Source organism: Nycticebus coucang, chromosome 18, assembly GCF_027406575.1.
Source record: "Nycticebus coucang isolate mNycCou1 chromosome 18, mNycCou1.pri, whole genome shotgun sequence".
Taxonomy (NCBI): domain Eukaryota; kingdom Metazoa; phylum Chordata; class Mammalia; order Primates; family Lorisidae; genus Nycticebus; species Nycticebus coucang.
Window position 1 is genome coordinate 73,408,157 of NC_069797.1, and position 23,596 is coordinate 73,431,752.

Genomic DNA, 23,596 nt, shown 5'->3' on the forward strand with positions numbered 1-23,596 from the left:
AGCTCCTTGTCATAAGCCAAGGACACAGACCGTTCTTTGTGCTGCCTGTGCGGCAGTGAGCTCACGGTTCCTGGATTTAAATGGGCATAGCCAACTCAAGAGTGTTTATAGGGGGCTCTTGTGGTGGGAGAGTGTTAGTGGTTTCAGAGCCCCCTTAAATCACCTGGAGTTTGAGCAGCATTGAATGTGTCCATGCCATACAGAGGGCAGTGCCATGCACAAAACAGTGCCCTGCCCAGCAAGAGAAAAGTTGGAAGAAACTGCCCAGATTTTCATCATCCAGGGGGACCCTTCCCTTAGGGCTGAGTCTTGTGACAGATGTTGAAGCAGTAACTATCTGTGATAAAAGGACAAGAGGTGGGGCAGGAGTCTGGAAGCCTCCTCCCCCCATCTTAGTCCATCAGAAAGATAAAATCTGCTTTTTCCTCTTAGGGAGCCGCAGCAGCCTCTGCCCCTACACGGAAGAAACCTCTACTGTCAAGCTTTCCTCACTGTTGGAAATGGCGGGTGAAATTACAGACACCGGGGAGCTCTATTCTCCTTATGTGAGTTTTACTTATAGAACCTTTCTGGCGGCGCCTGTGGCTCAAGGAGTAGGGCCCTGGTCCCATATGCTGGAGGTGGCGGGTTCAAACCCAGCCCTGGCCAAAAAACCAAAAAAAAAAAAAAAAAAGAACCTTTCGCTCCTGGTTTCTTGAGAAGCACAGTACTAGTGAGTGTTGTGGCTTGAGTAGACCCTGGTGAAAGCAGGATGGGAGAGCTCAACGTTGCAGTAGGCATGCTGATACCATCATAGCTCAGAATGTAATAGGCAGATTATTCCCTTTTGAGTTGTTTATCAGAGTGGTCAAGCCAAGTAAAATAGACTTGATAACTCTGTGTTATTTATCTTAGGGCTCCTACCACTTGCATATGGTGCTGCCATTCAGATGGACAGTGATTGACAGCTGTTGACTCTGGGTTTTGCTCATCTCTGCAGCTTGAAACCACTTTGGTCTTTAGCTGAATTTTAAATTGCACAACTTTTATAGTCTTGGATGGTGTAAGAGACAGCAACAGCATACAGAGGCTTCTGCTTCCAGTTTGGTGAAATCTGCAATTAGGACAATTGGAATGATTGATTTCTCACTGTCTTGGATCTCTGTTAACACACACACAGTTTATCTTCTCTGTATGGTATATGACTTATTGTTATTACATCACAGGGCTCCCTTGCCTGAATAAGTGGCTGGAGGATTGGCATAATCAAATGATTGACTCATATATCCCAGGGAAAAGCAACACTGCCCTAAGTGGCAAGAGCCGTTTTTCTAGAACTTATCCTGCCTTAAGGTAGCTGTTCTGCTTTGCATACACCTTCTTAGCCTGGGGATCCCTGCTCTGTAACAGCTCCCAGTCTCCTAGTATCAGCAATGTAATACCCACACTGTCTAAAAAGTCACCGCAGTCTGGGCACAGTGGCTTACGCCTGTAATCATAACACTCTGGGAGGCCGAGGCCAGTGATCACTTGAACTCAAGAGTTCGGCCTGAGCAAGAACAAGACCCCATCTCTACTGAAAAATAGAAATAGACACTAGTCAGGTGTCATGGCAGGCACCTGTAGTCCCAGCTACTAGGAAGGCTAAAGCAAGAGGATCACCTGAGCCCAAGAGACTGAGGTTCCTGTGAGCTATGATGATGACCCAGGGCAACAGAGTGAAACTCTGTCTCAAAAAAATAATTAAAAGTCACCACAGTTCTGCTCTATTTTTTTTTTTTTTAGAGACAGAGTCTCACTTTGTTGCCCTTGGTAGAGTGCTGTGGCATCACAGCTCATACCAATCTCCAGCTCTTGGGCTTAGGCAATTCTCTTACCTCAGCCTCCTGAGTAGCTGGGACTACAGGCGCCCGCCACAACGCCCTGCTCTTTATTACAACATCTATAAACCTAGAAATAAAGAAATGATTCATTTCTATATCTGAGTTTTGGGAGGAAACACTTTGCTATGCCCCATTTCTTGGGTCTCCAATTGCTCAAGTCATCATTTCACATGTCACCATGTACCCATAGGAAGCAGAGCAGTTAGACCTATAAGCTTCAGTGGGTGCTGTTTTTTTTCCTCCTTTCACTTCCTATGTGATTTACTGTGTTCAAGGTCTTTGCTTGAGTGCTAACTCTGGGCATTCGCCATAAACAAATGGTTGTGTTCTCTTATCCTACTGGTGAGACAGATGTAGGGAAAAGATAGGAGGCCATGGGGATTAGGTGGCATTCACCAGGAAGGGTTTTGAAGGGAGAAGACACCTTCTTCCTAAAGGTTTCTTAACTCCATCATGCTAGGAGAATGTTTCTTGGTCCCCTCTGAGACCAGAAGAGTTTGTTGCCCACTGAGCCCCAATAAGCTGCAGAACTGACTTGACTGCTGGTGCTGCTCTGACTTCCCTGCGGGCCTCAGCTTAGCACAGTGTGGGCAGAACTCTTCTCTGGCTGCCTTGAGAAACCAAGATACTGGGCATGTAGTTCATAAATGTACATTAGCTCATGGTCATTCTGAAGACAATCCTTAGCTCTACATTGTCCCCTTGTGAGTTCTTTTCCCCTTCAGAAGTGCCAACGATGTTTGCTTTAGTTTGAATTATTCTGCATAAAATATTTGTAACTGTCAGACAAGCCTCACAGGAGGCTCAGATACCACACCTCCTCAAGGACAGTGCTGAACAGGAGCATGATTCAGGCCGCATGTGTCCCTGTAAGTGATCTCAGGACAGGTGTGTCTGTTTCTCATTTACAGGGACCTAGAGTGGCTCAGCACTAAAGTGGTGATTGTGTGATTAGAATACAGGAGGAGATGGGTCACACCCAACAGAAGGGCCAGCTGCTGAGTTCGCCTATGCTAGCTGGCTCTTGCTGAAGATTGTCATTGCTTTCAAAGAAGAGAGCACTTGCTTCGCAGGCTTGAATCCTAGTCCTTGCTTCTGTATTATTGTCTTCTGTTACCCTTTGACATCTGCCAGAGAGGAAGCTGTTGAACGATATGGATGACCCCTGACTCATGCATGTCACAGTGATGCTGCTGGGTGGGAGGTGAGGCAAGTGTGATGCTGTACTGGGGTCCCTAGAGCATAGGGGAGCAGGTCCATAGTCCCATTGTATAAAACTGTACCTTCTTCAGTCTAGCCACAGAGAAGTTAAGAATTGCTGGAGGAAACTCAGTTTAGCCTGCAAGCATAGTCTTTTTTTTTTTTTTCTTTTTTTTAATTGAGACAGAGTCTGACTATGTCACCCTCAGTAGAGTGCCGTGGCTCACAACCCGCAGCAACCTCAAACTCTTGGGCTTAAGCAATTCTCTTGCCTCAGCTTCCCAAGTAGCTGGGACTACAGGCGCCCACCACAACACCCAGCTATTTTTTGTTTGCAGTTGTCATTATTTAGCAGTCCCAGGCCAGGCTCGAACCCACCAGCTTCGATGTATGTGGCCTGCGCCCTACTCACTGAGCTACAGGCACTGAGCCAAGCATAGTCTTTATTGAAACTGCAGTAGGCCCTTGTTCCTTAGCCTTCCGCCTTGTTCCCAGGAGCCTGGCCCACAGAACTGTCCTATAAGGACACTTTCACTTCCTTCCCCATGACTCCTCTTGACCCAGCCCATGACTTAGCTCAGATTTCTCCCCCTCTTTATCCACTCCTTGTGATCAGTCCTTACTGGCTATCTTTATGAAAGAGAAAGAGGATTTAGCACTTACCTGGAATGCTGAAACCCTCAGAAGGCAAAGGCATCCTACATTATCCTATAGGATTCCCTGAGCTCCCGCTTAGGGCACAGTGCCTGCTTTGGAACTAAAAAATAGCAACAAAGCCAAACAAGTGTGATTACCTATTTCTGCTCCCAATCGGCAATAGTTTGTCCCTAATTAACTTCTAAAGGTTCCTTTTCACTGAGATTCATTTTAAGTTTCCTTTAGGAGTCTGCTTGCTTCATTGTGCCGCTATCACAACAGTGGTTTTCATCTGGTCGTGTTCTTGCTCCCCGGGGACATTTGGTAATGTCAGGAAACATTTTTGATTGTCAAGACAATATTGATAGAGGGAAGTTGTTACTAGAATTTAGTAGGCAAAGGCCAGGGATGTTGCTAAACATCCTACAATGTGCAGGGCATGCCTCTACATTCAAGAATGATCTGGCTTCAGAAGGTCAGCAGTGCCCGAGCTGACAAACCCTGATCTAAAGAGACCTTTGATTTTTATATCTCAAGACCTCCAGGGATCACTAAATTTAGAAATGCCTCTTGTACTATTTAATTTCCCCAGTAAGAACTTTTGTCAAAGAACCATCACTTTCTTAAGCTTTGGTTTCACTTTACCTCCATCATGAAAACCATCATTTTCCATAAAGAAACAAGGTTTTTATCCCTTCGTAAGTATTACTGCTTATGCAAGCCATAAGCAGAGAACAGATTTACAGAGAGATCAGATGCTAAGTCCTCAGTTAGGGTCTCTTATCAGTGCTCTGTAACCGTTGGAAACATCGAACTCCATCTCCAAAAGGGCTATCTGCATTATCTGACTCCAGCCTCTCACTGCCTCCCACTGCCCAGCTTGCTGTTCTCCACACTGGCTTTCTGAAAGCTCCTTGAGCATACCCAGCTCTTTCCCCTCAGCCTTTGTACCTGGAAGTCCCTTCCCTGGCCCATTGCCTGGATGGCACCATCTCATCCTTCAGGTCCAGACATGAACGTCACTACAAGGCCTTTCTTAGACCCTACATTTAAAGTATTTTTCCATTATGCTTTGTCTCTGCAGCCTGATTCATTTCTTCGTGACACCTCTCTCAGGCTAAAGTTGTAGTTTGTTTTTTTGTCTCTTTCCTCCTCAATATAAATCCATGAGGTCAGGGCCATGTCTATCTTGTCCACCATTGTATCCCAGGTCTTAGCACAGGGCCTCGCCCAAAGAAGGCTCTCAGTAATTGTTGAGTTAATGAGTGAAGGAGCAGAACTGAGCTAGCTAGATGACCCTCTCCTGCCCTTGTACACTAGCCTCAAAGTGCCAGTGATTGAAATTAACCCCAGCAAAAGTACAAATGAGTTTGCTGAAGACATTTCAGTTACTGTGAAAACACCAAACTTCCCATTCAAAAGGCCAACCATGGGTTATATGTCTTGTGTCTGACCTAGCTGCTGCCCTCAAAATTTGTCTAGGGATACCATCCTGAACCAGGACTTAGGGGAATCATATCATGATAATTCTGTGAGCTAAAGGCTGGGGAACCTGTGGCCTCAGGGCCACATGTGACCTGGTTCCTTGAGTGTGAACTTTTGACTAAAAACAAATTTTACAGAACAAATCCTCTTAGTAATGTTATTTGTTTAGTGAAGCTTGGATTCAGTGGAGGGGCCATACTTGGGGATCTGGAGGGCCACATGTGGTCTTGAGGCCACAGGTTCCCCAAAGAAAAACCAACATCTGAAACCCAAGATAGGGTGTAAGAAGTGTTATCATTCCAAGGATTCAGAGTGGGAAGCAAGATGAATTTGGGAGACCAGGAAAGGCTTTGTGGTGGAGGGAGCATTTGAATGGGGCCTGAAGGGTGGGGAGGGATTGAGGGTCTGGGAGGTGGCTGCAGAGGGCTCAATGCCTGTGCCAAGTGTACAGGTACTGTGGGCAGAGTGCTCTCCTCTCTGCAGGATGTACTCTTGCGTGTGCAGCACTCAGCCTGCCCCTTCCTAACCACTACCCAGCACCTCCTTCCTCCAGCCAAGGGCCCCAAGGTGGGAGTTGTTCATCCCTATCTCTCTTTCTTTATGCTTTAAAAAGAAGTCTGACTGAGGCTGGGAGAATGGGGCTCAATTAGTGTGTTTCTGATCACAAATTCAGCACATGATTATCTTTAAAAAACTTAAAAATATAGAAAAACACATCTTTCTAAGAATAGGAAGTGAAATGAGAGATGGGTAGGGTAGACGTATGGTCATTTTAATGATCAGAAGCAGGCGGCAAAGCATACTGTAAGTCACCCAGACTTGCAGAGTACAGGAAGACCAGCTGGGAGCCTGCGTAATAGACCAGCCATGATTCATTTGAATTGTAAATAAGAATGGGAGCCAGAGTTAGCCACAAAAGGCTCTGCAGAAATAAAATCACTAGCACTGGGACATGAAGGGCAAGGAAGGAGGCTGGGCCTCTCGTGGGATGTCCAGCAGGAACATGGACATGAAGTCTGCAGGAAGGTTGGTACTAAGAGAAATGTGGTCATCCTTTGTCCAACCATCATAGATAAAACCATAGGCTTGGACTAAGTTGTTGAAGCAAAAACACACAGCAAAAGAGACACTAATGTTGGGAGCATAAGAAAGAAAAAGACTAAGAAAGCCATTGAATTTGGCAAATAGGTACTTGGTGATTTTTTTTTTTTTTTTTTTTAGAGACAGAGTCTCACTTTGTTACCCTCAGTAGAGTGCTATGGTGTCACAGCTCACAGCAACCTCCAGCTCTTAGGCTTAGGCAATTCTCTTGCCTCCCGAGTAACTGGGACTACAGGTACCCGCCACAACCCCCGGCTATTTTTTGTTGCAGTTTGGCCGGGGCCGGGTTTGAACCCTCCACCCTCCGTGTATGGGGCCAGCGTCCTACTCACTGAGCCACAGGCACTGCCTGGTGCTTGGTGATTTTAAGAGTGCAGTCTCTAAAGAGTACCAGCTATTCCAGAACTTTCCTTCAGTGAATTTGGTAAAGCGAAAGTGAGAGGGTAATATTTTACAAGTGTCAAGGAAACTTGTCAGCAGAGAGGCGAAGATAGTGGGAAGAGAGAAATCCAGAAGGCAGGGATGAGCAGGGGCAGGCGTGACCCTCAGCAAGGAGGGTTCCTCAGACAGGCAGGGTGGAGGGAGGGGAGGAGGCAGACACTGATTTTTTGAGCTAGAAAGGAGTGAGGCTTTGGGAACACATATCATATGGCTTAGGTCCCCTCCACACAGGAAGACCGGGAGCCTTCATCTGAGAGTAGTCCCCACAGTGGGGTCTGGGGCTTGAAGAATGAGGTTTGGAGCAGTTACTGTGAGCAATGCTAGGAAATCTGTGTGGAGAAATAAAGAAAATCTGATGCTGCTGGGCTCCCGGTGAGGGAGCCACTCACTTGTTATGGAACTCATCATGATAATTAAAAGAAAACGTCTTTGGGAACCCTTAGCATCTGGTCTCAGAGCATAGAGGAAGCAGGTGCTGGGCCTTGTCCAAGGCTAGGGCTTAGGTTGGAACAGGGAAAGGCGGATGAGGGAAGCTGGGGTAGTACATGCTCCGTGGAGCTGTCTGAATGTACCCAGATAGTGGGAGTGGACGGGCAGAAGGGGATGGAGAGCATCTTGGAAGGGCAGGGGCTTGGGTCTTAAGAGCAATTTCACAGTTGAATCTTGACAAGGAATCATTGTAATTAACTGAGCTAGATAAGGTGGTTGGTGTGTGGGTGAGATTTAAAACCTGAAATCAGTGACCCTTCACGTCACCTGAGGGTGGTTGCCATGGGGAAAGGGGGAGGGGAAGTGGCTGCTAACTTGGGGATGATAAAATGGAATTAGATGGTGGTGCTGGTTGCACAACCTTATGAATATTACTAAAACCCCCTAATTTGTGTAATTTTTGAAAGGGTGAACTTTATGGTATGCAAATTATAACTCCATGTCTTAAAAAAAAAACAGCACTGAAGTTGTTGGGGGGGGTGGAGTAAAAGAAGCATGAATATTGATATCCCAGAGGACAATGGCAAGGACTGGTGGAGAGGAAGCCTGAGTCACGTGCTCAGCAATCTTGGAAAAATGGATATTTCTTTGAAGTCATTGTTCCGTGTTCATCCTTGTGCCCCACCTGTGATTTTGTGCCCTCGGGAAGCCTATAGTCAGTTGCACAGAGCGCCAGCACCTGCGACATAGCTTTATGAGGGAATGGCAATAGTGACAGCAGGCATGGAGACTAAAACTGATTATCAGAGGCATTCTGAAAAGACTCGATAGAATGAGGAGCTTTAATGTTAACACCTTGGTTAACACCTGGTTGCAGAGCCTGACTCCTTAGGACTGAGGTGTAATTCTCCCTGCCTTCCTGCTTCCCTGTCTAAAGTCTGGCCTTCTGGCCTCCAAAAGTTGTACTGCCACCAGGTTCATCTTTGGGAGATGTTAAGGGGACAGGTTAATTAAGTTCATTAAGTTCTGGGCTTGACCTTAATTCACCTGTGTCGGTTTCAGGTTGGGCTGGTGTACATGTTTAACCTCATCGTGGGCACAGGTGCACTCACCATGCCCAAGGCCTTCGCCACTGCCGGGTGGCTCGTCAGCCTGGTTCTGCTGGTATTCCTGGGCTTCATGAGGTGAGAGGCAGTGGGCACTGTCCCTGAGGTCTGGGAGTGGAACAGGAGAGAGTCTGCCCAGGAACCTGAACTTCTCTGAATTAACCTGAGGGCGCTGAGGGCTGGGAAGATGTCTGCCTTCTCCGAAATCTTTAGTCAGTGGATCCTAACCTGAGGAGGAAAGTACGGACATAGGTCTCCCAGTGTCTCATGCTATTGGAACAATTGTGCAACGCTTATCAGTTAAAAATTAAGGCATCCAGTTACGCTTTGGAATGTGTCACATGGTGCTGACATGTTTCTTTCCTGGCATGTTGGCCTCCCCTACTGTATACTTTATTAACATTGCCATACATTTTTGCTTTCTGAGAAAATACCACCTAGGAACAGAAAAAGGATCTAACAAAGATTTAAAGTAATACAGGAAATCAGCTTGCAATTTAAAATTTGCCCAAGATAATTTACAAAGGAGGTGATAAACATACCCATGTACACACACAATCAGCATGAAGTTCACTTGCTTTGTCCCCCACCCAAGCCTCAGGGGCACCTGCACCTTGAGCTAGATGCAGGCTTCACCAGCTGGTACTGTGGGAGAGGGTAGGTTCTATTCAGCATTCTTCTAGGGAATCCACACACAGGTCTGAAGTCATTCAACGGGTGCTCCAGGGTAGGAGGGATTTAGGATGGGGCGTTTCCAGTCCCCTCAACCTGGTACAAAAAATGAGGTGGGCGCCTGTAGCATTCAGACCTGAGCAGCCACTGCACTCAACCTAGGCAGCATAGTAAGACCTCGTCTCAAAAATAAAATTTGCAGTTTGTTTTGTTTTGTTTTGTTTTTGCAGTTTTTGGCCGGGGCAGGTTTGAACCCCCCACCTCCGGCATATGGAGCTGGCGCCCTGTGTAACTGGGAGGTGACTCCTTTGAACCACAGGTGCCGCCCAATATATGTTTTTTTTTTTTTTAATTTAAAAAAATAAAAAGGAACACTTGGAAACATCCTCCAGGAATACCTCCCCTCCAGAGGCAACACCTGTCTGTGTGCCAGACACCACTGTAGGAGCCACAAGTGCTTTGCCAGACTAAACAGAGATCCCTGCCCTCTAAGACTTGACTTTATTCTGTAGGGGGACAGTAAGCAGTGAAGACTGTAAATGAGTAAATTGTGGAATAATTTGGAAGGTAATGAGTAATATGGGAAAGGGGCAAATTGTAGCAGGGTGAGGGATTGAGAAGGTGGGGAGGCTGCACTTTTAAGCAGGGAGGCCAGTGGTCACAGAGAACCATATTTAAGCAAAGATTTGAAGGCGAAGGGATAGGTGGCATCGAAAGGATAAGACAGAGCCTAGTAGTTGAAGCAAACTAAGGTCCAGAAGAAGCTGAATGGGATCAGAACACACCCATGTTTTTCAGTTTCCTCATGCATTTCTCTTGGGGGGTTTCATGGTGAACCTTCGGATACTGTTGGCTCATTACATACTGCAAGCCCTCGCTGCAGAAGTCCTTGTCCTTGCGTGGCTCTTCTGTCCCCTCTAAAGGACCTTCAGCACAGGCAGCCACCCAAATGGGAAGTGATTATTGGGAGCCCCCAGGTAAGGGCTGCCATGCCTCCTCCATGCTCAGCCCATTTATGCTTGAACATGATCAATGATTTGGCCTTGTGCAACCATGAGAAGTCTCTTTATGCCTTAATTAAGATTGATTTTAGTTTTACTTCCAAAAAGAAGGGTAAATCTCTAGCCCTTAAAATGGTCACTTAAGCAAGATAATGAGAAACCCTTCTAGGAGGTGCTAAGGTAACTGGAGTGGACGTTTCAGGACTGGCTGACCCCTCAGAGGAGGTGTGGGTTTCACTGCTAGGGTGCTGAGCAGCTCCTCTCCCACCTGCCTCCTGACCTTGGGGCCGAGCAATCAGCCTTCTGGCCACTGTCCACACTCAGGGAGGGCACAGGGGCAAGACGCACCGCAGAGTTGTGCTGGCTTCAAGCAAGAGGGAGAGGAATGTCTGTCCCACATTGTTTCATGGCAAGAATAGATGCAGACCTCAGGTTTTACTAGCAGGGAGGCAGCCCACCCCGTATCTTCTGTTAACAAAGGCATCCCTACATTCCAGCTGTCACCTAGGTTCTAGAATTTCTTCAAGAAGAAAAGAAAAGATGATTTTTCCACTCTAGTCTGACTTCTTGGCAAGCATCTGGTGCTACCTCACAAACTCATTTTTGATCCAGGCAGTAGAAATGCAAGCTTATTTTAATATTAGCCAGATTATTCAGAAAGTAAAAAGTACTGCCAAAGAAAAAAGGGTAAGTTCCACAGCCAAGTACCCATTTTCAGTTATCCATGCCTGTGCTCCTTCCATTAGTCTGTGTAACTGGGAGGTGATGGCTTGTCTGTGCCCTAGCAAGGACTGATGGAAGCTGCCTGCTGTCCTTCTGGAGCTTTGGGAGGGCCCCTTTATGGATCAGCCTCCCCTCACAATGTAGAGTGTTGTAGTGTCTGCCCACATCACCAGGGCCCCAACTTGTGCTCTCCCTTGAGTGGTCTCCCTCACATCCCTTATTTTGCACAACTCTCTCACACATTGAAAATACATTGTAAATGCAGAGAGGGATGTCACAGCACACATCAGGTATGCATGTTACATTTTTTTTTTTTTAATCAGGTAAGCCCCATCTCAAAAATTCTTTAGGGAACAGCTCTCAGAAGAGAGAGTGGCCCGGCAGGTCTTAAAATGGCTTTTCCTTTCTCTTCCTACCTCCTCCCTGCCCTTGGCGATCAACACATGGCCTCCCCTTCAGCTTTATGACCACCACCTTTGTGATGGAGGCCATGGCAGCAGCCAATGCCCACCTCCGCTGGAAAAGGATGGAAACCCACAAGGTGTGTATGTTGCCCTTGTCTCCAGGGGGTGCCTCCTCTCAGCTACCCAAGAGGCAGTCTTAGCTGCCCATTCTTCCCCTCCCGATGCAAAGAGGGCTCTGTCCACAGCACTGCTCTGGGAGCCTAGTGCTGGAGCTGAGGCTTAGTCGCCATATACAGCTTAGAGAACACATACAGCCCCTGCTGCCTTCACACCGAGGCCTTGGTCCCTCCCACCCCCACCTGAGGCTAACTCAGTCGTTCTCAACCTCTGTAGCCAGGAACTGTCATGCCACTTCTTCCTGAGCACCACCTTCTAAGGTGACAGCATGGATGTGCTGAGAGCTTCCTGATCAGATACTTTCTAGAAATAACAAAGGAAGTGGGTTCACCATTGGCCTGGGGGCTTCTGCAGAGTTAGTTACTCCTTTTTGCTTGTTTCTTTCCTCCTCTTCCTCTTCATCTGTCCCACCACCTCCCAGGAGGAGGAAGATGATGACTCCTCCACAGCCTCAGACAGTGATGTTCTCATCCAGGACAGCTACGAGCGGGCTGAAAAACGGCCCATCCTGTCTGTGCGTAAGTCTTGGGATTCTAGGCTGGCCCACAGTGTACCCCTTCTTTGTAGAGAGGACCCTGGGAAGTCTCTGTGCACACACCCTGGCATTTTCTGCCCATGGTTGCTTCCTATACAGGCATGTGGAGCGGGCAAGGAGCCCAGGCCTGGCCCTGTTAGCTCTGCCACCTGCTAATGTTTGCTGTGCAGTAAGTTTGTCGACCTCTATGCCTCAGTTTCCCCCTTCTGTTATTGAAATAATTAAGTGCCTGTTCTGTGCCTGTTTCACTGGAAGCTTGAGAACATGTCAGCTTTTCTTCCTCCCACCCCAGCTCTGCCGGGCTAGGCCCCGGCTCAAAGCCCCCAGTCTCCTCACCCCATGAGGAATGTCTCCAAATTCCCTTTAAAAAGGTAGACTATTTTGAACCATTGCAAGCAGGAAAGATTTTTCTCAAGTTTGAGATGCCTGGGATTTCGTCAGTCTGGAGAATGCAGTGAGCTTAACAACACCCTCGAGAAACTCTTCCAAGAGGAAGAACCACTTCCTCTTCCTTGTTCTTTTGTCTCCACAGAGAGACGTGGATCTCCCAACCTTTTCGAAATCACAGACCGTGTGGAAATGGGACAAATGGCTTCCATGTTCTTTAATAAAGGTAGAAGTTCTTTCTGGGGTGGAGGGTGGAGGAAGGGGGGAGCTGGCACTTTCTGCTCATCTGGGCCCTTGTGGTGAGGGTTCCACCTTGCTGACAGGCACACTGTGCTCCTAGATTCCTGCCTGCCCGCTGGCATTGAGAATAAAGACGTGGCTGCTGTAGCTGAGTTAGGGATCCCAGACAGCTTTCCAGTGAAGGAGGCTGATGGAAGCTGGCGGATGGCTTCACGCCTCTTACTTGATTGCGTCTGACCTTGCTGTCTTCTGGCCTTTTCCGTCTAGGACAATTCCTTGTGACAGCGATAAGGTCTGTTGCATGCACGCCAGGGCCTGTATTCCCTGTGGTCAGCAGAGGGCGCTGGGAGCCCACATCCAGGCCTGCCCTGAGAACTTCAGAGAGCCCTTTAGTATGGCCGGAACCTGCCCCGAGGATTGGCTATCTCTGACATGCCAACTGGTATGTTCAGGGGTCTGGCTGTAACCTAAAGAGATCCCCCAACTCAGGTGTTGTCTTGTTGGGTGTTCCAGGGACAACATCTTACACCTCCACAACATATCTTGTTCTTTTGGAAGGTGAGCTCTTTAAGAGCTTAGTTTTTAATGTCCAGACCTGTTGTCTGACACATTCTCAGTAAAGCCTTCCCCTTGCCGCTATCTCGGAAGATTTTCATTTTCTGTCCCTTCGTCGAAGCCCCTTTTTGCCAACTGGGCTGTCCCCATTGGTTCTTTCCAGTCTTGAATATGGCTGCACTTAACTTTCAGCTGACGGTAGTGGGGATGGGGGTATGGTAGAAAATAGAATCTTCTTGACTGCTTTTTAGGACACTAAGTATTTGGTTTGTCATCAGCAGTATGATGTGACTATCTGTCCAGAAGACTGTGATTAGCAGCCAAAGGTTGCCCAAGGGCCTGGTTCCACCATCCCCAGTGGACCAGCCTCAGAGGGTTTTCAGAGTTCATCAAAACCTAGTGGCTATGTTAGGCCGGCATCTGTGCTTTCCTGGGTTCCATTTCTATCACTCCCCATCTCACCAGCTAAGTGTTTCCTCCTGGCAGCCGCACAGAGTCCCTTTCCAAATACAAGCTTTTAAAATAAAATGCATGTTGGAGAGAGAACATATACCTTTTTTTTTTTTTTTTTTTTAATGTGGTTTTTGGCCAGGGCTGGGTTTGAACCTACCACCTCTGGCATATGGGACCGGCACCCTACTCCTTGAGCCACAGGCGCCGCCCAGAACATATACCTTTTAAACCTCTTCCTAATTTTCCTGTTTTGCCATCTGCCCTGATTTCTTTAAGAATTCTAGGAACCAGTGGTTTTATTTTGTATTTTTTTCCTCCCCGCGACCAGATTCCTAATTTATCCAAATCTAATAGAAAATAAACACATTCGAATGAGAGTAGCCTCACGTGTAGAGGGGAGCCTCCTTCTGTTTCCAGGGTTTCCCAAGCTCATCACCACTGTTGACATTTAGGCCAGATTGTTCCTTGCTTTGGGGACCAGTCCTGTGCATTTTAGGATGCTGAATGGCATCCCTGGCCTCTGCCCATTAGTTGCTGGGAGCACCTCCTAGCTATCACAATCAGAACTGTCCTCACACATTGCCACATGTTCACAGTAGGGGACAGGAGGCAAAATCACCCCTAGTGAAAAACCCCTTTTCTGCTCTATTCCTAATCCCCAGACTGTCAAGAGTGCCATCGTCACCTTTGGCAAGACTGCCACCCTCCACAAAAGACTCCTTAGGGTCCTGGCTCATTTCTTGTAATTAAAGATACCAGGTCTAGCCATTGATATCCTCTCAGGAAGTTCATTGATCCTCCTGTTTTGGGTCTAGTAATAAAAGTTATTGATCAGGAAGGGCCAATGGCAAACAGAGCTGATGCCAAAGTCCATAGCAGGTGGAGGAATGGCTGGGAGTAGGGAGGGCATTGGTATCCTCACAGAGAACATTGGCATCAGAGAAGAAAGGCAAGCTGGACCACAGGCTATATCTGGAGCTTGGGGCGGGGTGACACGTAGGCCCCAGGGGCCACTGTGCTCAGGCTTTGAGGCTATCTCTGACATGCCAACTGGTATGTTCAAAAAGCAGGCACCAGGGTCCTCCTGGGTTCCCTCAAGAATCATGTTTTCCAGTCTTTTCTCCCCAGACTCCTAGGAGCAGAGCTGAACTCACACAGCACAACAGGAGTAACATATCCTAGGCTTTCCCTGGGGACCCTGCAGACTCTTCTGAGCCACCGGGATTAGAAGGCAACTGTCACTTCATTTTTCTTTATGTTCTCAGAAAAGGCAGCAACTTGAGACTAGTGACATCAAAAACTTGAGCAATCAGTCTGAATAGGAGTTTGGCTGTCAGGGGCCATAACTCTTAGGCTGCTTTTTTTTTTTAAGAGCATTTGCACCCGGCCTTTATGGCTGAAACCATAGCATAGGTGAGATTCTTCTCACTATACCAGAGAGGACATGCTCGGAGACTTGCTGGGGTCATGAAACAAGTGATGGAATTAGGACTAGAGCCCTGCATTCCCTACTCCTAGTTCAGGCTCCTTCTGGAGTGAAGTGGGACAAATGCCTGCTTCAGCAGAGGGAGCTGCAATGTGCACCTTCCAGAGCCAGCGCTGCCCCTTGAAAATTTTTCTTGTAAGGAGGAGGGAGTCTGTCTTGAGCACCATCTCTTCCCAGCACACTAGGCTACCCTAGGCCACCCAGTGCTTGGTGAGCAATCTGATTCAGAATGAGGCCCTTGGCCTTTGGAAGTCAAGGGCTTTTTACCCTCTGGACCTCAGCTTTGGAGAACAGGGCTATTTCCCATCAGCTTCTCTGTGCTTCATTTCTTCAGTATCGATCTCTTGTCTTAGAGCCCTGTGTTAGCTGCAGAGGGATCCTTGGCCCAGACACACTCTGGAGCTCAGGCTCCTGACTCAGGGCAGCTTTCCTCCCCACACCTCACAGCCTGTCCTGAGAGTGAAGGTGCCGCAGGTTCCTCCCCAGCCAGGCCAGACCTCACACCCACCTTGAACCTGACTGGATTTGAAATCCCTCTGGTCCTCCAAGCCTCACTGAGTCCTCTCAGGTGAAAGGCATGAGCTGATGTGTCCCCTGTCACCATGGAGTTGGCCAGGATAAGAAATAGGACTTTAGAGTCATTTTCCCACTTTTTGTAGGAAGTAAACCACTTGGAGAAAGTATGGAAGAGGTAGAGATTTAGTCATCTACCTTTCTTTCTAGCTCCCTGACTGATGACTTGCTTCCTTTCAGTGGGGGTGAACTTGTTCTATTTCTGCATCATCATTTACCTGTATGGGGACCTGGCCATCTATGCCGCAGCTGTGCCCTTCTCCCTTATGCAGGTGACCTGGTAAGTATCTTCTTTGCCCCGACACTAGCTATAGTAAATTAGCTTCCTCAGCTAGTCAGGGAGGGTGTCCCGGAGGAGCACAATACTGAGCATGCCCATCAGTGTCTAAGGAATATAGAAGCCCAAGACCTTTCTCTACGCAGACCCCAGCCAGCCATGCCTTCTGACCCTTTCCCTCCCCCACTGGGAAGACAGTAGGCTTCCCACCAAGAGTTCAGGAACAAGAGGGGTTTATACTAAAACATGTGTGCCAGAGTATGGTTTTGAAAAGTCAGATTGGGCTCGGCACCCATAGCTCAGCAGTTAGGGCACCAACTACATACACCGAGGCTACCGGGTTTGAACCTGGCCCAGGCCTGCCAAACAACAGTGACAACTACAAAAAATAAATAAATAAATAGCCAGGCGTTGTGGCGGGCACCTGTAGTCTCAGCTACTTGGGAGGCTGAGGCAAGAGAATCGCTTAAGCCCAAGAGTTTGAGGTTGCTGTGAGCAGCTGACACCCTGGCACTCTACTGAGGGTGACATAGTGAGACTCTCTCAAAAAAAAAAAAAAAAAAAGCCAGATTGTTGGCACTGACACAGCTGTGCAGGCAGTGGCTTCTGTATCCCCCAGCCAAGCAGGGTGGCCACACTGAGCCCAGGTCTGCTATCATTCTCTCCATCAGCAGTGCCATTGGCAACGACTCCTGCGGCGTGGAGGCAGACACCAAACACAACGACACCGACCGGTGCTGGGGGCCCCTGCGGCGAGTGGACGCCTACCGCATCTACTTGGTGAGTGTCCATCCCTCTGCTCCCCAGCCCAGCCTGGTAGAGCATTTGTACCTCCATTACTTCCTGGTAGACCCTTTCCCCAGAGAGAAGGGTCTACACACCTCCATGTTCTAGATAATTACTCAGGCCTTAGCCTCAGGCAGAAATGGATCATATCACTTAGACTCTGGCCCCAGAGGGTCCTGGTATCCAGGCTTCAACATCATATGTGGCTTGGTGTTGGTATTTGGGTCAGCGCCAGCTCCAGGGCTGTGACCTGGCATAAACTTAGCTTGGGCTTTGAGGGGCACTCTTAATAGAGTTTTTTAACGCTGCTAGCTCTCGTATTTCGGAGACTTCTCGTACTTCCACTTTGCTCCTGGCCAGCCCAAGTGCATGAGATTAGATGTGGGGTCTTCCTGGTCAGGAAGGCCTGATCCATCTCACAGATGACCCTGACTATAAACAAGCTCTCCAGACAGGGGAGGATCAGCCCGGCTATCTTCCTGTCTTTCCTTCTCCCTATGGACAAGAGAAGATGAATCTCCAAGCTTGTTCTTGATTGCTTTGTGCCATTGGGGGGTGGGGGAGCTGAATCACATGCCAGATGGGTCTTAGATAATAAGATACACAACCAGAGGCGGGACTCGGAGAGATGTTTTCCTTTAACTTCTGCACTATCTATTAATGTTCCCTGCTTCCTTTTGTTCCTCCTCAGTCCTGATACAGATTTGGGTGTGCTAGGTGACAGTTTGACAAGCGGCCACTTCGCTGATTTACGGGGGGAGGCAGGAGCCAGGAGAGAGCCAGGCTTTCTGGGGAGCTGACTTCTGGTCCTGATCATCTCTATCCTGGCAAAGGCTTCCACTGGCCCTGCCAGCTATGTTATTTGGGTCTGGATTTGTTAACCCCAAGAGCCACTGAATAGTGTTTTTGCCTTCCCAGTCCCACCCTATAGGCCCTAAAGACACCCTGTAGAATGAGCGCAGCAGCTGAGGCACTGGGTGAGATGGGTTTTCTTCTCTGCGTCTCTGCAGCAGCTGGGTGATGGTCTGTGGTGCTTCTCCTAGGAATTTGCCTTTTAGTAGGATCGTACCCTCAATCCTCCCATTGCCGGTCCAGTGAGAACTTGGTAGCAAGCTTATTACCTCATACCCATGTCTTCCCCAGCCTGGGGTGGGCAGAACTGCCAGGAGAGCCAGGCTCTAGCAGCACAGCTGAAGCCTCATTAGCCTCTCAGCATTTCAACAAACTGTGATTGATAAAATTACAAGGGTATTAATAAGTGGAAGGCCCCATCTGGAGGTCTCACGGGGTAGGAGGCGATGGAGGAAGGGGTCTGAGTGGCTGACTCGGACCCAAGAGTATGTCCAGGGCAGCCACAGCAGGGCCATACCAGTGCTGCTGGCATCTGTGCAGACTTGCCAGCCCACTTCCCCCACCGACCAGCAAAATAGACACCGGGTGCTGAGAATATTGGCTGCTGCCATTTTCCTGGTAAATTATTTAGAAGCATTATTCTTGCCTTGTTAAATTGTTCCTTCACTTACTCCTGTAAACTTTCCACATGATGGAAGTCTCCTTTCCTGAATCTCAATAACTCTCTGACCGAACAGAAGGAAGCCTTCAGGAAGCAGACAGGCATTAATTACTGCCATCATTGCCCAGATATTGCATTTATAACTCATGGAGCTAATTGCCACCACAGCCTGCAAAGGCTGCAGAACAGGAACGGGGACCTGGACTGCTCCAAAGAGCCTGTTCTGTCTGAGCCAGTGACTATCCCTACACCCCAGTCCCCTGCTGGGGGCTTCAACATGCTAAGAAGGCTTTTGGTTTGCTAGTGCTCTTCTCCCCATTTTGGAGAAATTAGAGGTGGGTAAGTCTTGACGTTGTCTTGGAAGTTACTTTACAACTTCTCATGTGACTCCCAGGGGCTGAGGTTCTGCAGAACATAGGTGCTTTCAGTGCTCTGCAGTGAGTTGGGAGGAGTCCCCTCCCTCAGTCTCAAGCCCTTTCCTCTCACAGGTGCCGATGGCATCTTCCTCCTCCTGAGACCGCCCTGCAGGGCTTATCTCTTGTCTTCATAAATGTCAGGGGAGCTGGATGCCATCAGGTGGCCTCTTCAGCCCTCAGGGAGGAGGCCCTCCTTTCCCCTTGCACCTGAGTCATCAGGTTCAAGAGATTGTCCATCTGTTTCAGAGACTCTGCTGTGCCTCTCACCAGCAGACTTCACTCAAAATGTTCAGCAAGGCAGTGAACATGGGAGGGGGCAAGTCTGGAGCACCTGCCTATCTCGTGCACAAATCATCTCTGTCTCAGATGGATCGTGCCCTTACCTGGGAGCATTTTTAAAAGGGCCTAGTGCTACTTCTTCATACTTCTTCATGCTATTCTGGGACAGCGTGTTCTGGAGCATAGATTCAGGCTTTTATATTGTGGTCTAACTTTCAGAAAGTCCTCTGGAAACGAGCTCTTCTGTTTCTTCCCAGGAATGCTACCAGACACAGGCACACAATGGGAGTATTTGGTATAGTAACTCTCCCCAGAAGCCAGCCTATGCGTAGTATCATGATTGTGTACTAGAAGAGAGCTTTCTCTACCAGCAGCTACCAGTCAGCTCGCAAAGCCTTTGACCTTAACGAAAGGAAAATTCCTCCTCTCCTCACATCCCTGAGGCCCCCATACACATGCTGTGATTCCCAGTGCAGCTGATATGAGTCAATTTCTCTCTTTCCTTCTCTGGAGTTACCACAGAGCAGGGTGCTGTGGGGCGGAGGGTCCCCTGAGTCACTTGCTGCTTCCCATGGGCTCTTTGGGGTGTCACAGCAGGCTACTGCAGCTGGAGCCACCGGTGACTGGGGCCTGTAATTAGGGTATGTGACGGTTGTCTTCAGCATCTGCCTTCAGCTGACCTTAGATTCTCAGACGACCCCCCCCCCATCCCTTTGAAGAACCAAATGGGGAAGTGCCAGATGCCCCAGCTCTTTTGGGCAGGTAACCTCACCTCCAGGCTGGGGAGCATGTCCAGATTCCTTCTGCAGAATTCTTCCAGCTCTTGTAGGGAGTCAGAATTTGGCATGTTGTTCCTTCCTGTACAGTACAAAGGAGCCAGGGACCCCTGGTGAAGTGGTAGGATTATGTATGAATCAGTTCCATCCCGGATTCACACTGTCCTGAGTGTCTGGGATACAGGTGTGTCTCGTTCTCCCAAGGGTCAAGGGCACTTCCCAGTACTCTTGTGCATTTCCTTGTTCCTGAAGCACCTGCCAAGCCTTGCCCAAGACTCATACCTCCTAGAGAATGTCAGAGGGAAGCCCTGCAGGGACAGTGGGGACTCCCTAAGTGCTGAAGCCACTCACCGTTAGGAAGAGCAAGTGGCATTTGCCACTTACAGGTGGACAGATGCTGCTGTGTTGCAGGTGGCCCAGCAGGCACTGGCCACACAGAGCCAGGAGCACAGATGGCCGACCGGAGCTTATCCTGGCTGGAGACCCAGTCGCAAACTGGCCATGTTGAGCAGGGGGACCCTCGTTGGCGGCCTTGGGACAGGACAAGGTCACCCTGGCTTTGCCATCCTACCTTGAACATAGGAAAACTGTGAAACCTCCCTCTGAGACACAGGTAATTTTTGAGAGATGGGGCCTGCAGGTTCCTGGCCAGTGACTAGCCACCCTGTGCAGGCAGAGAGTCCTTCCCAGGCCCCTACACCCCTTGAAGAAGTGGGGGTGAGAGGGCATTCCTGCCTGCTAGCCTCTCTTCTGAGTAGGTCAGGCTGAGATTCAGGCTCAAGCTGGTAGTGGCAGGGTCCTTCCAGGCCTTCAGCAGCAACCCTGTTTTCTTTCCCTCTGCCAGGAGACCATGTTTTCTGATTCTGTCTCGCCTCCATCTCACATAACAACACTGGCCTTTGTTAGCAGCCCTTAAAATGGTATGCAGTCCCCTTTTCAAAATGAAATGATCTCCTCCTAAAATAGTACCCCTCAAGGAGATAATATCCTTTGGCTGAGGGTTTGGAAAAGGGAGTAGTGAGCCCACATGGCAGTGTCGTGCAAGCTTTAAACGCTCCTCCCCACCTCAGGGTGTCACTGTTCCCAGTAACTGCACATTCATGACTTAGGCCCACAGCCACACATTAAAGTACATGGTAGCATCCCATTTTTCAGCAGAGAAAACTGAGACTCAGAAATGGTGGCTTCCCCAGGGTCTCAGAGCTGAAGCAGACAGCAGCTCACCTTTTTGGACTCATCCTCTTGCCCTGGTGACACAGACTTGCTCTGCTTGCCCGAGCCTCCATTCTGCAGGCCCCGCTCACAGGGCGGCCTCCACCGCAGTGCACAAAGTGGGGCAGGGAGTGCCGGTTTGTCAGCCCTGGAGCTTGACATTTGCAGAGAGCTGGGATAACACTGCCTGAGCATGGTGTCTGGCGAGTGATCTGTGTTTGCACATCCGGCCCGTCGTTGACTTGATTGACACACTATCTCTTGTTGCCACTCACTCCTGGATAGTGAAGCCGACTTTTCCTGGGCACTCAAGCAGCCGGAATTAAGTGCCTCTTCCCAAGGACATTTCCCTCCCCTGCCATGGTCTCTGTCTGTTCTTTCAGCATCAGCTACTGTGCCCTGGGGCTGTGGCATCTGCTAATAAGTGGGTCACCGCTGCCATCACTTGAATATTTATTCTTACCAATTCTGGGGCAGAAGGTGGCCTAGAGGCCTTCAGACCAGTGAGGAGGGAAAATTAACAGGAAGCAACAAGTTTGGGGAGCAACATTGACTTCACAGGACTTGGGGATGCTCAGGGACACTGTGGCACACCTCCAGGGGCACCACTTGTGTTTCCTGTAGCAGTGGTGCCCCCCAGCACAGCTCTGGAAGAATACAGGTGAATGCTGCCTCTGGATTTATACAATGTCGGGAACCTGGGTAGGAATGAAGTGTGGCTAGACAAGAACAGTAGCCCATGAGAGGGCCGAGCAGGAGCTTTGACATGACAAAGGAGCTGTCTCTAGTGGGGAGTCTAATGGGTTGGCCCCGTTGACAAACAGAGAGCAGGACCCCCAGCCCAGTGAGAGCCTCTCTTCTCTGGACAACATCTACCCTCCTGTCTGGCTCACCTGAGCTACGGCTCAGCCTAGCACCAAATCAGGCTATGTTGTGGGGTCCTGAGTACCTGGGACTGGAGTATATTACCTACAGGGCCTGAGGCATCCAAGTGCCTCCCTAACAGGATGGTGACCAAGGGGGGACCCTCCTGTTCTTCTCCGTCTAACACACCTCTTGTCAGCTCCTCCTCAGTTCTGGAGACTCCAGAAAGTAGGGGTTGTTTTGCCTTTCTCTCTTTCCTCCCAACTCACCCGTGGAAAGATACCCTTGGGGGAGGGGGGGCATCACAGGTGCAGTGAGTAGAACCATAATGCCTTGTGCCCGTGTCCACTGCCACCAGGAGCTGGACTCAGTGGGGGTCGAAGGTGGCTTCAGCCCAGTTGGGAGTGTGGCTATGAGCCTCTGGAAGGGTGCATGTTCTGGGGCCCAGTTTGTCTGCACGTGTGTTGTGCCCTCTGCATTCACTCTGAGATGGGGTCTCAAGGAAGAATATATTTCTCCCCACTCTGCAAAAACGTGGGACTCTGATACAAGGTGAACTCTAACTGCAGGCACTGACCGTGCTCAGGTTGAAATGACTGACTTCAAAGGATTGGCTTGTCTTTTTCTTTTTCAAGGAAATCAATAATACAGGACAGGCCTGTGTTTTTCTTCCTTTTTTTTTCCCTAGGTAGGTAGCTATGTATCTTATACTGGGAGCAGCTTCCTGTCTCTTGGTGTGCTTTCCCTCCCCCTACCCTAGCTCTTCTAAATGAAATTTGGGTTACCTGTCACTCACTCTGACACTGTGGCTCATCCTGCCAACCCCTGGCCAGGGACTCTGTGAGCCTCCACCAGCCAGACCGTCACCCCACCTCTGCCGCTCTTGCCTAAGCACAGCCTCCAGTCCACTCTGTACCTGCCCAGCTGCTTCCTGGCAATGCCCCAGACCAGCCCCTCGCCTTGCTGAGGACGTCTGTGGGCACCTCCCTGAGCCATCCTGGGACTGCCTTTCCCTCCCTCACCCCCAGTGCCTCTGGGTGTTTGGCCCAAGCTTCCTCTTCCCACTCTGTAAGAGGATTGCTGTTTTTATTTTTAATGTAGCTCTCAGGGACATGGGTTCTGTCGACTAGCATTAAGCCCACCATCCATCATATCTGTCGCCTGCCTCTGCACAGCCACTACCTGACATGCCCACTTAGAGGACAGTGCTTAGTGCCCTGTGCTGCCGCCTTCATGGTCACAGAGCAGATCTCAGGTTGTGGGACCCTGAACCACAGGGCAGTAGGAAGTGATTTCTTCTGGACAGTTCCTAGCACTCACTCCCCTGAGCCTTGGAAGCTGTGTGCTGGCCTTTGCCAAGGTCCTGGGGACAAAAGGATCTTGTGCTCCAGCTGCTGAGCCCAGTGAGCTGCTAGCCCCCCAAACTGCCCACTTGAGGGTCTCTCTGCCCCGATGGAATGTACAAGTTGAGTACCCCTTAGCCAAAGTGCTTGGGACCAGGATTTCAGTGTTTTTCAGATTTAGGGATATTATAGTTGAGCATCCCAAATCCAAACTCTAAATGCTCCAATGAACATTTCCTTTGAGGGTCATGTTGGCACTCCAAGAGCATTTCAGATTGGGGATTTTCAAATCAGCCTGAACCACATTTCTCTGCCTTCATCTCCATTGTCAGAAAGTAACAAGTATAGCTTTGCGAAGACCACTTGCCCATAGCAAGCTGACTTCTCTGCTGCGCCTGGGGACATGGCCACTTAACTTATTTGTTCCTCTTCCTTTAGTCCCCAGTTCCCCCAGTTCCCCCAGGAGGCGAGTGAAGATGAGAGATGGTCTGTGTGTCATAACTTTGCCTGCCACACATACCAAGCACACTCAACCCTTGAGAAACCCCATTGTATAAAAATCCAAATGTATAAAATGACTTGTTATGAAGCGATTCCTTAATTTTTTTTTTTTTTTTGAGATAGATCACTCTGTCACCCTGGGTAGAGTACTGTGGAGTCATAA

General features: G+C 49.1%; 1 protein-coding gene across 3 annotated transcripts in view; it reads left to right on the forward strand.

Moving 5' to 3' along the window:
* TMEM104 (transmembrane protein 104) overlaps positions 1 to 23,596 on the forward strand; it is a 58,898-nt gene that overhangs the window by 304 nt on the left and 34,998 nt on the right. Inside the window, exons 2-8 of one of the 3 annotated variants that reach the window (XM_053570090.1) lie at positions 433 to 545; positions 8,217 to 8,338; positions 11,116 to 11,197; positions 11,659 to 11,755; positions 12,305 to 12,385; positions 15,647 to 15,746; positions 16,415 to 16,523. In XM_053570090.1, the coding sequence (XP_053426065.1) occupies positions 501 to 545; positions 8,217 to 8,338; positions 11,116 to 11,197; positions 11,659 to 11,755; positions 12,305 to 12,385; positions 15,647 to 15,746; positions 16,415 to 16,523 (636 nt within the window). In that variant the 5' untranslated portion in view covers positions 433 to 500. The remainder of the gene's footprint in view (positions 1 to 432; positions 546 to 8,216; positions 8,339 to 11,115; positions 11,198 to 11,658; positions 11,756 to 12,304; positions 12,386 to 15,646; positions 15,747 to 16,414; positions 16,524 to 23,596) is intronic. The other 2 variants (XM_053570091.1, XM_053570092.1) reach the window with 2 other exon arrangements.